General features: G+C 39.6%; 2 protein-coding genes and 1 non-coding gene across 4 annotated transcripts; 2 read left to right on the forward strand and 1 right to left on the reverse strand.

Moving 5' to 3' along the window:
* Nucleotides 1-101: 101 nt before the first annotated feature.
* On the forward strand, nt 102-195 carry trnai-uau. The gene is made up of 2 exons: nt 102-139; nt 160-195. It is a non-coding gene; the product is annotated as a tRNA-Ile (tRNA).
* Nucleotides 196-3,080: 2,885 nt separating this feature from the next.
* On the reverse strand, nt 3,081-9,343 carry faap100 (FA core complex associated protein 100). 2 transcript variants are annotated; one of them, XM_042398214.1, is made up of 8 exons: nt 8,868-9,343; nt 8,624-8,743; nt 7,583-8,487; nt 5,770-5,920; nt 4,713-5,643; nt 4,500-4,604; nt 3,986-4,072; nt 3,081-3,474 (listed from the first exon to the last, which is right to left on the reverse strand). In XM_042398214.1, the coding sequence occupies exons 1-8, from the start codon at nt 9,017-9,019 to the stop codon at nt 3,343-3,345; spliced, it is 2,583 nt and encodes an 860-aa protein (XP_042254148.1). In that variant the 5' UTR covers nt 9,020-9,343; the 3' UTR covers nt 3,081-3,342. The 2 variants fall into 2 exon arrangements, with proteins under 2 accessions (XP_042254148.1, XP_042254147.1); XM_042398213.1 differs by having other exon boundaries at nt 8,624-8,742; nt 8,864-9,343.
* A 139-nt stretch (nt 9,344-9,482) lies between these two features.
* On the forward strand, nt 9,483-12,777 carry birc5a (baculoviral IAP repeat containing 5a). Its single transcript, XM_042398215.1, has 4 exons — nt 9,483-9,681; nt 10,783-10,892; nt 11,654-11,771; nt 12,584-12,777. Exons 1-4 carry the CDS (start codon nt 9,574-9,576, stop codon nt 12,674-12,676), a joined length of 429 nt encoding a protein of 142 aa, XP_042254149.1. The 5' UTR covers nt 9,483-9,573; the 3' UTR covers nt 12,677-12,777.
* The last annotated feature ends 3 nt before the right edge of the window (nt 12,778-12,780 follow it).

Raw genomic sequence — 12,780 nt, forward strand, 5'->3', positions numbered from 1 at the left:
AAATTCAATCTGAGAACAGATCTAATTGGCCCAAGTAATCAGCCTAATTTTTCAGGAATATTTGACTCATTTGTTCAGTGTTGAACATGGTGAGTCAACAAGCTCCAGTGGCGCAATCGGTCAGCGCGCGGTACTTATAAGACAGTAACCTGCAGAGTGATGCCGAGGTTGTGAGTTCGAGCCTCACCTGGAGCAGCAGAGTTTTAACATGCTGCTGAAGAAAATAACACCATGACTGACGATAAGTAAAGATACTGATATTAACTGGTAAATCCTGATAATCACACTACTTATTTGAATAACTAAACTACTCTAACAACAAAGACTACATGACTACAGGCCTTCGTTCAGTAGCTGACTCAATTAAAGGAAAGTAGTGCATGTTTGTCCTTTTTCAGAAAAATACTACTGTTGATGCTCACCTTCAAACTGTATCAAGATTCTCTTTAAACTCTCTGTACCAGCTTCACTACTGATGTACTAACTCACACTGATCACAAGACTCATGAATCAACACAATCAAGTCACAAGTATTCAAGGAGCAAAGACATCTGCATGTACTCTGAGCTCTTTTTGAAGGTGTATTGATTTTCACTTGGAAGACTCATGAATACGTAGAAATAATAGAAACTGGTTTGGAGTGCTCACTGGTCCAAGACATTACAGTAGTTTGGATGTATGATGCTTTTCTGTTAATCAACAGCTTTCTAGTGTGAACCACATCATTAGACTTTGAACAGAAGTTAGTGCAGCATACATGTATTCCAGTGGTGCAGTTGGTTAGTGTATGGTGCTTAGAAGACAGTGAACAGCACAGTGATGTAGAGATTGTGAGTTCAAATCCTCACCAGGAGCAGTTAACTTACCTGTGGCAGGTGAGGTGAAATGACAACATTTCCAACTTATAATCACTCAGATGAATCGATCAGTCTACAAATAACTCATGAGAAAACAGTCTGAAAGTTGATGTCGGCTTTTGTGTGTTTCATTTCTAAGATTCTTAAGTGATCACAGGGCGGCATCTCTAATGTGAGCATGAAGGAATTTGGTTAAATCACATTAACTAGTACAGCAAAACATGATGTACTCATTAATCATGTTTTGTTTAATTCAGTTTCATTCTCGCTGACAAGACCAGTGACCATAAAGTCTCATCACTGCCACCTAATGGACAATATGTTCATTTTTGAGATCAAGCGCTGCAAATGGTCAACATTAAAATACATTTTAAAACCTCATAACTGTCCCTTCAAGAAAATACGTAAATTGTGGTGCATCTGTGTCTTTTACAGAAGAGACAACAACAAAGTTAGTATAATAATATGATGATATTATAAAAATAGAGTGGAATAAAATAGTGTTGGTGAAATGAAAATAAAATTTCTTTACTTGTATTTTTGATATACATGCAGCCTATCTCAAAGACATGACTGTGCATTTTTGTTAAAGGGCATTATAAAAGCACATGAGATCCTCCCGTTATGCTGAGTCATCCTTTATATGACTTCACTGGGTAGCAAGCTGACAGAATATGAGGTATAAATCAATAAAAAAACAAAGATATCTCAAAAATAAAATGCTGCATTTGTCTTGGATTTATACTTAATGTTAAATAATTTTATAACAATAATCAATTATGTTTATAAAGTGGCGATTATTTAAGAGATTAGCCTATGTTAGTCTGTGTATGATCTTGCACAGCATCAAACACCACAGCCAAAGCACCAACACTAGTATAAAACCACACAAGAGATTTAAAACAAGAGCTGCTGCATGTCTTTCCATATGTAAGGGTGGGCGGAAGGGGCATGCAGGGTCACCATTATTACTGTAGTGGCTTCTAGAAGTGATGAGAGGGATAACCTCACTGGCAGAGGTTACACACTCTCAGAACAGGCTTTCATTGCTTCTTTTTGCCCACAGACACACAGCAGCCAAGTGGCCCAATCCATCTCCAAAATGGTGCAGATTCAATTCCTGGTATAGTTAGCATGTCTTTCAGAAAGGGCTGTTTGGTGCCACTTTTCTGATCTTCAGTGTACAATCAGTTTTGTAATTATGTAATTGTATAATTTCTCTGTTAGTATCTCGTTCTAGTTTTAATTCCTCCAAAATTATCCAGTCCTGTGTTGAGGAACATGTGGAATTTCTTTCCTAAGACAACCTTCCACTCAAAAATAAAAATAACAACAGAAATATGTTGTTTCTGCAACTGGCTCCATTCATAACAAGAGCTGATGTGCTGTTATGTGAGGGGTAAGACAAACATGTAGAAACAGTCACAGTCTACATAACCCATTTGAAGAGGACTGAACTTTAAATTCTGTTAATAAATATTTGAACAACCTCAAATGAACATCAACAATGCCTCTGTTATATTCATATGTGCCAGTGAGCCAGCATGCACAATACCAGGACTCTGAAACTGCAGAAGCTAATTTGCAGACTTAATTTTATTATTCAGTGCTTTCCCCACTGAAACATATAAAAATGTCTTCTCTGTTTTCTTGTTCTATGTTATTTTGGTGAGTCTCTGTACGGTTCAAGTGACAAAAACTCATTTATCTGAGTGTGACTTGCTTGTTAAGTGCTGCTCCAGACAAAACCTGGGCATAAAATCAGGACTGGATCATCACTGGGGGAACTGCCCAATAGCGCCAGACTCAAAGGGGCCTCGATAGCCTAAAATTCATTGTGTGGCAGTTGGTTTGTGGTAATATAAGTTGTAATTTTGCACTAGACAATGACAACAAGCTTTATTCAAATGAATTGCTTACTTTTTTATTTGTTGGTCATTCACAATCAAGCCCCTGCAATCTACCAGTCAACTATATGCATTTGTCTCCAATACCAATCTAATGACACTATGTGAAGCGGAGGGCTTTCACCCAGCTGTAAGACTGAGTCTTTCCATTTGGATTGTAATTGCGTATATTTTTACTCCACCTGAGCTCTTCTCAAGCACACAAACTAACAAAAAATGGTGATGTGAGTGACCATTATTATTACGGCTGTAGAACATACACAACAGCAAAATAATAATGGAAAAATAATCACATGAAGAAGAGAGTTCACAGAAATACAGTAGTTGTTCATTTAATTTATTGTCATGTGACTGGAACCAAATAATCACTCCTATACATCGGCAAATAAGATCATCTTCAAAGTCATGCCACAAATTCTTCTTTGTGTTAAATATAAAATGTTCACAGTCAGTATTTACACTAGCACAGAGTATTATGGACCATGAGTGGTTATTATTTTTTTAATCAGCTGCAAAGCCAGATAACATAATACGAAGAAAGGCCAAGGGCAGTGGTGTAGGCTCGGCTGAGATAAACATTAAATTATGAGGAGAGGATTTTCTCTCAGTTCTCGGTACACACTGAGGAGAGATCGGGTCATCTGCCCTGCGGACACACCCACACCAGAGGCCCCAGAGATACGACTCTGCTGGATCTGCTGCAAGAGGCGCTGACATGAGAGGAGGGGAAAAGAGTTAAAAAAGACAGAAGCAGGGAGATCATTTTGACAAAAACATAAAAATGGAATATTTATGCAAATGTAGATGTACCCAGTGCATCTCTGTGTTTTTGGCCTGAATGTTTGAGGCAAAATGACAAAAAATATTACAATGGATTACAAAAATATATTTAACACACTGGTCAAATATTGAACATTTTCTTTATTTATAAATGCAGTAGTAAATCAGTTATTAAATTAACTTTAAAAAACAAGCATTTGCTGGTCAGAGCTTCTCATACTTGAAGGTTTGGTTTTTTTTCTTCATGTCACATCATTGTACTTTGAAGACCTTTGGATTTTTTGGCCATTTGTCAGGCAAACTAAGCACTTTGGCCTCTGGGAGCCCTCAGCTGACACTTGACATTATGTTTACAGGCTGAATTAATAACTGATCAAACTGATAATCAACACATTTGTCAGTAATGAAATCTAATTATTAACATAATAAAGTTGGTCTTACCTCAGCCTGCTGTGGTACCTGTCTTAAACCTGAATTCTGCATCCCCTTTGAGGAAGCAGTCCTCTCAGGAGCCCTCTGCAACAGAGTCTGCATCAAACACAGCAGATGTTCAAACACGAGAAATTTTAAATATTAATTCTGAGAAACCTCTTTTACCCATTTCTGTGTATCTGAAGGCAGGTACACCCTACATACATCTTTTCATAATCCTCTAGTCTGGGCTAGAGATAAATAAATAAATTACAGTAAGAATTTTCAATAACTAAATAAAATTGAGTTTGGAAAAGAGGATGGAGGTCTATTCTCCATTACATGTTATTATAGTGCTTCAGAGCTTTCCTGCATTAACAAATAGCCTAGAATAGATACAGTATTTTGAGTGTACAATGAAACTCCAGCCAATTGTGTGTGTGTGTGTGTGTGTGTGTGTCAAGTACAACATAAAAAACTCCAGATGTCCCACAAACATCACTGTCTTGTCTAAATGTACTAGTAAGCTTGTGTGTGTTTGTACCTGTACTCTACACAGGACGGCATGGTGCAGCCCACACACTGCCGCCATAGATGAGCTCTCAACCTGAACCTCCACTGTAGCCGGAGACTCCTCCCCTTCATTTACCTGTAGAACAAAGGCGAACAACACCTCCTTGTTTTATCAAATGCATCTACACCATCCAAGATAAAATATACAGGGTAAACTGTTGTGAAATATTAGGTGATGCTTTGCCTCTTTTGCAGTCAGTTTGACTGTGTGTCCGTTCGGATCTTGAGCATGGACCACTGAGCTGTTGATCCTGTCTCCTTGCTGTCCCCTCTTCACTCCTCCAGGACCTTCAGACAACAGCCAATCCAGCAGAGCGAAGCACACATTTGGAGGAGCCGACTTTGCCCCCTGAGGGTCCAAATCTGAGGTTTTCAACATTAATGTATCCCTTAGCAACTCTGACGACACCCTTACACTTGCCAAATACTGCTCTTTCTCAGGGTTTGCAGCTCTCTCTCCTCCTCCTCCACTGCGCCTCATCTGGCGTGAGATTAAAAAAGCTTTGATGGTATCAGTGGTGGTGATGTTGTGGGATTGAGATGTGCCGTTCTTGTGTGTGGCTGTGGGACTGTTCACCTGCAGGGCATGCAACCAATCCACTGTCAGTGTGTTCAAGGGCAAACTGATACAAGTACTCTGCGAGCCGGGGAAGTTTGCCGCCCCCTCCTCTCCAAGGAGACTCGCGAGTGAGAAGATGAGTGAGCAGCTAACTGTAATGGGGAAGGATGTGTCGCCTGTAGCTGCTAGTGGCAGTGACACCTCTAGCTTTTCTCCTGGATGCAGATTGTGGAAAGGGAATGAAAAATTTATGGAGGAGCTTTCCCCTCCTGCCCTGAGGGAGCAGGAGAGAGGAAACACAGTGAGGTTTAGTGTCCAGCCTCGTTCCAGAATATAAGAACTTCCATTATCCAGGAAACACGTTAAGTTCAAGGAGTCTTTCTGAAGCAATCTGCTCCATGCGGTCACAGCATGACATCTGATTGGCTTCTCCTGGATGGGAGGCTGCTCTGCACTGTTTGCACTGGCTGTCAGCAGGAAGCTGATGTTGAGCACCTGATTCAGGTGCCTCAGAGTTTGGTTTTTGGATTTGATGGCAGTTTTGAGAACGGATGCTCTAAAAGGAAAACAAGTAAAAGCACATTTATCTCAATATTTGCTGACTACAATAATTCTACAGTGTTTTGTTTCAGAGTTGTATTACATTAGCAGTCAAAAAGGGGATCATGTTGGGTGTAGCTACCTTTCACAAACGTCCCCGATAGCTGACAGGAGGTCCCGGACGCAGCGGCCCACCTGTGTGGAAAGGAGCGATTTTGCGCCGTCTCTCCCCACAGGCGAGGTAATCGTCTGCAGCCGCCCTCTGCTAGACAGCCCCAGCAGCTGGATTTCACCTGGTATGTAAGAGCGATTTTCAAAGTTAGAAAAAACATTCTAGAGAGCACATAAGAGGAGTTCAGAGTCAGAAGTTAAACAAAGATATAAGATGAGTAGTTACTAAGAAACTGAGACAGCAATCATTTAGGGCCAATTAAATCACTGTACAACATAATGGCCAGTGAACTCACAGAGAGTCTTAGAGGCAGAAGGCAGAGCAACACAGTGGTTCAATAAAAAGTCTTATTACCTCATTGTGATGTCAATCTCTAATCAAATACTCTTATCTGCCACACATATCATATTAGACAATTGTCAAGAATTAGCATCATGCGCTTTGCAACCTGTCCACTTTTCTAACGTCTTAATTGAGGCAGAAATGAATTGAAAAACAGACATCACTGCTGATGAAATGATATAAACCAGAGTAGAAAACTCTCATGTTGACGTCCGCAACTAATGATCATTTTCATTAGAGCTGCAACAATTAGTCAAATAATCAATAAGTTGATTGAAAGAAAATTAATTACCTACAATATAATATGATTAATCGATAAATGGACAATCGATTAATCAAATTAAGTAATTCTTTCAAGCAAAAACACCAAACATTTGATGACTCCAGGTTCTCAAATGTCAGAATTCACTGCTTTTCATGGTTCTTTTATCATAGTAAATTGAATATTTTAGGGTTTTGGACATTTGAAGACATCACCTTGTGCTCTAGAATACTGTGATGGATGTTTTTTTGGTGTTTTCCGATGTTTTAAACGATTAATTGATTGATCAATGAAATAATTGTCAGATTAATTGATAATGAAGAGAATCGTTAGTTTCAGTTCTAATTTTCATTATTGATTAATCTATTTAAAATATCAGAAAATAATGAAAACTGTTCATCTGAGTTTCCAAGCTGACCTCTTCAAATGTCTTATGTTGAGCACCCAACAGTCCAAAACCCAATGATAATCAGTTCACAGTGATATTAAACATAGAAAGCTGCAAAACCTCACATTAGAGAAGCTTGAGCCAGACAGTGCTTGCCAATTTCTGTTTGATAATTTACTTATTAGTTTAATTAAATTTTTTGGTGAATATTTTTCTGGCGTTTGACTCATCCATGAATCGACAGATTGTTTCAGGATTATTCAGCTTTCCCTCTTCTACGTGAATCGGAGGACGGCAGCTTGTTGCAGACTTGATTCAAACCTTGACGCAGAGCTAAACAGCATAAAGAGATGATCCACTGGCTTTCAGATGGACCCCGTTTTCATATTTCACTATCATATGACTTAACTTGCAGATAACTGAAACCTGAAATTGAATTAAAATTGAAACAGTGACTGTGAACATTTAGTCAACTTTTTCTAACTTAGTTTTTTGTCAAAGTTGTGTTAAAAGCAGCTTGAAAGAGATGCTTTCAGATATGATGTTGGAAAATACATAAATACATAATGAAAACTGTGAAAAGGATCATGTTAACTTAGTGATTTCTTTCATTAAAAAGTTGCTGTTTGGCAGCTGATTCAGATTTTGGAGTTTCCCACAACAACACAATACCATATCTATGGTATGGTTACGGCTGCCAGAAAGGAAATCATTCTAAAAATAAATTCTTTGCATTTGTAAATTGAACATTTCTGTGTGTTTGCTTTGACAATGAGCCTCAGTTTGCTCACCTGCAGAGCTGCATGTAGGTTCAGCCAAGGCAATGACTCTACACACATTCAAACTGGTAGGGCTTTGAAGGGCAGCTGCTGTCTTACTGGATGCCTCCTCATCCCTTCCTGGTTCTGCTCTCCCAGATAATCCCTCTAATAGATCCAGAGCCAGCAGGTCTGAACCAGTGCTGTAGTAAAGACAGTGTTTATCCACACAGGCACACACCACAGGCCCCGGTACACACCCCTCAGTAAAACTGGCTATCATGCCCTTTCCCTCTGGCCCTCCCTTGTCAGCCTTGATCAGCAACACTCTCCCTTGTTCGCCTGCTGCCACCAAACACTGTCCCGAACCCGTTTCCATGACAACAGATGCTCGAACAAATACGACCGGCTGCTCAAGGCTATGCATGACTCTGAGACGTGATCCTGGGAGACGCAGAGGTAGGAAACACAGGCGCCCGTCTGGCAGACCACAGAGGATAACCGGTGATTTGGCGAGGGCAGTGTCAATCCCAAACAGAAGTTTGAAGAGGACAGGCTCCAGGGGGGAGTGGCCGTCAGTTAAAGTTGCCTCTGATAAAGAAGTGCAGGAGGAAGATGGTGGTGTTGTATCGCCAGAGTGGACACAAACTAGCACTGGCCTTCTTCCTAGTCCTCCCTTTCCCTCCGTGCTATCATGCACAACAGCTGAGACCAGTGGGAGACTGAATGAACTGAGCATCTCATAGCTGCTAGGCGCTGGCAGTGTTGGTGTTTTGTACACGGTCAACAGCCAGGATGTGTCTCTCTGGGAAAGGTTCAAGAGCATAGAGCCGACAAGGAGCAGAGATAACACTCCTTCCTCTTCAATGACAAGACACTCTGAGGAGATTTTAACCTGAGCAAGACTTGAGGATACATCAGCCAGTGAGGTTTGAAACCTGCAGTGGTGAAAAAGTCAAATGAGTGAGGCATTAAATTTAACAGTTTGTACAACACATGGACAATTCTTCATACATGGACCAGTTTATAAACTATTGTGAATGCTGACAGCCTATATGAAGGCACGGCTCATACCTGGATAGCAGAAATGATGAGCTGACACAGTAAACTCCACTCCTGCAGGCTACATAGAGGAACTGCTTGTCATGGCTCTCAACCAGGTCACTCACAGCACCAGGAAACTGGAGGACAGCCTGCAAAAAAAGTGACAGAACACAGTAAATCTTAGAAAATGTGGAGACAGATTTTTCTTGACTCTGCAGTGTAATTGTGGCACCTGATAAATGTATAATACTGTACACATCAGTTACTTACCCTGAGTTTTCTCTCCTTGGTATTGAAGACATACACCTCTTCACTGCCAGTGCAGATGTACACATCTGTCCCAAAACAGCACTTGACTTTTGTTGTGCATGACGTTGCTGAGAAGCCAAACTCTGCCAAAGTCTCAACAGCACACCTTCCTTCCATAGCCACAACAGAGGAGAAGAAGAAGCAGAAACTGTCGAGTCTGCATATATAACTCACTGTGAACACCTCTTAACTGACTGAGGTGTACGAAGAGTAATTGGTAACGCGAAATAATCCCGAACCGGTTGTTGAAGCTCTCGCAAAGTTCCGCGCGTCGCATTTTGGACCAATAACCGTCAAGAACTACATTACCCATGATGCTGGCCGGCGGATGTGGGTTTTATAATCGAAATTCCTGCTCGGCTCATTGAAGAGGATGAGAGAAACATGTTCGGACTTCTTTTGAATACAATTTAATATTTATTGTAGATTTGTTCCTTCTTTTTGTTCGACATTTAGCGCCATTAGTCTTCACCATGGATGTAGTCTTCATCCCCACGCGGCGTAGCAACGTAACGAAGAAGCTACGTACAGTACGTGATCTTATCCGCCAATCAAAACAGCCAAAAGAGAACATTCACCAAAATTTGAAAACGCCCTGTAGCTCGGTGGCTGCTTTAACTGGCGGTGATACAAACGTTGTTGACATTTAACCGTATTTAACGCTAAATACGATGGAGCCATTAAACGAAGAGGACATCAAAATGTATTTTTATGAGCACAGGCTGAAGACTTTCGAGGGCTGGCCGTTCGACGAAGACTGCGCGTGTACCCCGCAGAACGTGAGTAAACGTTGAAACGGTTGACTTTTGCTACTGTTAGCTACCACTCGCAGGCTAACACAACAACAATTAACGTCAGCTTTAAAACAAGACAAACACTAATATTCAAATGAAATACGCTGTAACCTTACCTATGGTTTAGCTGTGGGTTTAGTAGATACACTAGTTCACGGTAGTTTTCAAATCCATAACGCAAAGTCGCCTTGTCGTATTTAGTACAAAGCTTAACGCTAACAAGTCAAAGCTTTGAGCTTGTTAGCAGTAAACATGTATTTAGCTTAAGTACCACAGTGTTGTCGCCCATATGATTATGGTAACTTAGCTCCAATTTGAGGTCAGCTAACAAAGTAACTTAGCCCCAGTTTGTGCGTCACATGTATGGGTCCAGGTGTCATCTGATAATTCGTAATTCAAAAACCGTGTTTGTCATTGTCAGAATCGAAATCCGTGTATTAGCAATGTATAACTTACAACATACAATGAGTCTTTGCGTTTGCTAACAAAAATAATAGCTTTGAAATAACAACAAAAAATAAAAATGATAAATCTTGAAATGTAATATTGACTGTACAAAGAAAATATGGATTGTGCTATGGACAAAGAAATGAAGTGTATGAAATATATGAAGGTGACAAGTGCAAAAATTAAATGTGACATGTGCAGAAATAATTAAATTATGTAGCAGTGGAGGTTGAATACAATGTACAAGTCTGGTTTGATGAAATATATGAAAATGACCATTGCAGGGTTTAAACAAGGAATGTGAAATGTAAAGTCCAGTTTGATAACAGTACAGTTAAGCTATTTAGTCCTGTGTATAGCTGCATAAATATGTGAGAGACACAAACAAAGTATAAATGCTGTAGTTACTGTTATTATCTAGCTAGCTATTGTGTTGAAGGAGTAACGTTACCAGCGTACCTGAGCTTCAAGGCACAGAGTTGACACAACTAGGGATGCACGTAATGCTTAGTTTCATTATTGACTAATCTTTTAGTCTACTAGGTTAATCTATAAAATGTCAATGTGAATTGACTAATCATTTCCACATATAAATACAAAACCTTTTTTATTTGCATGTCTGTTCATTTGTTTCATCAGATGGCCAAAGCTGGCTTCATCCACACCCCATCAGAGAACAGCCCAGACATCGCTATGTGTTTCTTCTGCCTCAAAGAGCTGGAGGGCTGGGAGCCAGAGGATGACCCAGAGTAAGACGACCATATTACTGGGTGCAGGAGCCAAAACACAAATAAAAGGACAAGAGATTTGTGCTGCTTCAATACTTTGTCATTAAAGTTCCTTTCAATTTTCTAATTAGTCTAATTCTCTTGGGAAATAGGGGAAAGGTGAAATAACAACAAGCTATAAAAACAAACACAGTAGTAAAGCAGATTGTAAAGTACGGTGGTCTTACATTTATTATCAGTATATGCATGTAAGGCCAAACCGAGATGATGTCTGCTAATCACAATATCATCAGGGTTATTTTCTCAGACTTTAGAAAGTTCCTCCAGAACCACAGAAGACATGACTCATCTAATATCTTAAAACTAATTGGTCAACTCCGTGTTCAAATTAGCACAAAATGATTCATGTAAACACATTTATTTAAGGCAGCTAGATATCTCTTGATCCTGGGACATTTTCCCATCTTTCCTGAGCAGGAGACCTGGTGATAAAGAAATACAACTATAAACAAAATAACCAAAGTTCTTTCACGATTAAAAAGACTATTATTACTATTATTATTAGTGTAGAGAAGCCCATTAGTGTTTGCTTTTTTCGTCTTTTTTTTTTGCTGTCCATTTTTGAGGCCATAGTTTAGAATATTTTTAAGCACGTAAGTGTACTAAAAGCCAGTGTAGAAAAAACACAGCAGCGCATTTTGCATGGCACTTCCTCCATGTGTTCCCAATTTGCATGTAAGCCTTGTTAAGTCCCTCATCACTCTCTCTTGTTTTGTTGCCAGAAAGGAGCACAAATCTCACTCGCCGTCCTGTCACTTCATCACCCTGAAGAAAAAAGTGGAAGAGCTGACTGTGGAAGAGTTCGTCAAACTACAGAAGGAGAGACACAAGTTCATCACTGTATGTTCTTCAGAGGACACCCAACTTCCAAATTATTGACTTGCATAATGCTTGCTGTAATCATTCCTCTTGTTCATACTGGCTATTAAAAGATCTCCTCCAAATGCCCTTACAGTGTAAGTGATCGGGACAAAGTCCACAGCTGTTGTTTTAGGGGAAAAAATTATTTAAAGGTTTTTCTGGAAATAATATGAGGCTCCAGCCATCTGTGTTAGTCAAATGAAGTGGATATCTTCCACAGTTAGTCTTTCTAGTTAAAAAAAAATCCCCTCTGTGTCTCAATGGACAGTGTTTTCCTGGTCAGTTGCAGTGGGAGGATTGTAACAAAAAGAGGGAATTTAGCACTAAAAAGACAGTAACTTTGAAGGTTATTGACTTGATCTGACTAATTTGGACGAGTGAAGCCTTTCAGATAAACTTTTGAAAGCATTTATGCACAGCAGGATTGTGAATTTTGTCCCCCCTTCATTCACATTGTAAGTTCATTATAAAGGAGTCTGATGACCAGTATGAGCAGGAGGAATGATTACAGCAAGAAAAACATGTGTCAGTGTCCGTTTGGGCACATGACTGTTGTTTTAGGACAGACTTGGAAAAATTGTGAACCTATCCTTTAATTGTACAAGCCAGATTAAAGAATGAGCTTGTCAGTATTTTTTTTTCTAGTCATCTCTCTTGTCTTTTACCTTTTTTTTTCACCTTTTTATTTTACAGCTTGACAAAAGTCTACAAATTATCCATTTCTAAGTTCCTGTCAGAGCACAAGACCTTTGCTTTATGTCTGATCCATATATCCTTTCTCCCACTTACAGAACAAATCCTGTAAAGAGGCCATCACCAAGTTTGAAGATGCAGCCAAATTGAGAAGAGGTGATATTATCAAGACAGCCATGGGTGAAGAGTGACACAAGAAAAGACGCAAATTTGTGGTCTCTCATGTCTGTATGTCTACTTTTTTCATGTAGTCTGTTTTTATTCATTAAACATATTATTCTTATTTTCCCTATAT

This window comes from Thunnus maccoyii, chromosome 20 (assembly GCF_910596095.1).
Source record: "Thunnus maccoyii chromosome 20, fThuMac1.1, whole genome shotgun sequence".
Lineage (NCBI taxonomy): Eukaryota > Metazoa > Chordata > Actinopteri > Scombriformes > Scombridae > Thunnus > Thunnus maccoyii.

Bases quoted from the DNA above. Each gene is read 5' to 3' on its own strand.
- faap100 (XM_042398213.1), bottom strand. From the start codon at position 9,019: ATGGAAGGAAGGTGTGCTGTTGAGACTTTGGCAGAGTTTGGCTTCTCA. The intron at 5,644-5,769 runs GTAGCTACACCC...TTTTCCTTTTAG, and splicing joins ATCGGGGACGTTTGTGAAAG to AGCATCCGTTCTCAAAACTG. The intron at 4,605-4,712 runs GCAAAGCATCAC...TTTGTTCTACAG, and splicing joins TCAAACTGACTGCAAAAGAG to GTAAATGAAGGGGAGGAGTC.
- birc5a (XM_042398215.1), top strand. From the start codon at position 9,574: ATGGAGCCATTAAACGAAGAGGACATCAAAATGTATTTTTATGAGCAC. The intron at 10,893-11,653 runs GTAAGACGACCA...TTTTGTTGCCAG, and splicing joins GAGCCAGAGGATGACCCAGA to AAAGGAGCACAAATCTCACT. The intron at 11,772-12,583 runs GTATGTTCTTCA...TCCCACTTACAG, and splicing joins AGAGACACAAGTTCATCACT to AACAAATCCTGTAAAGAGGC.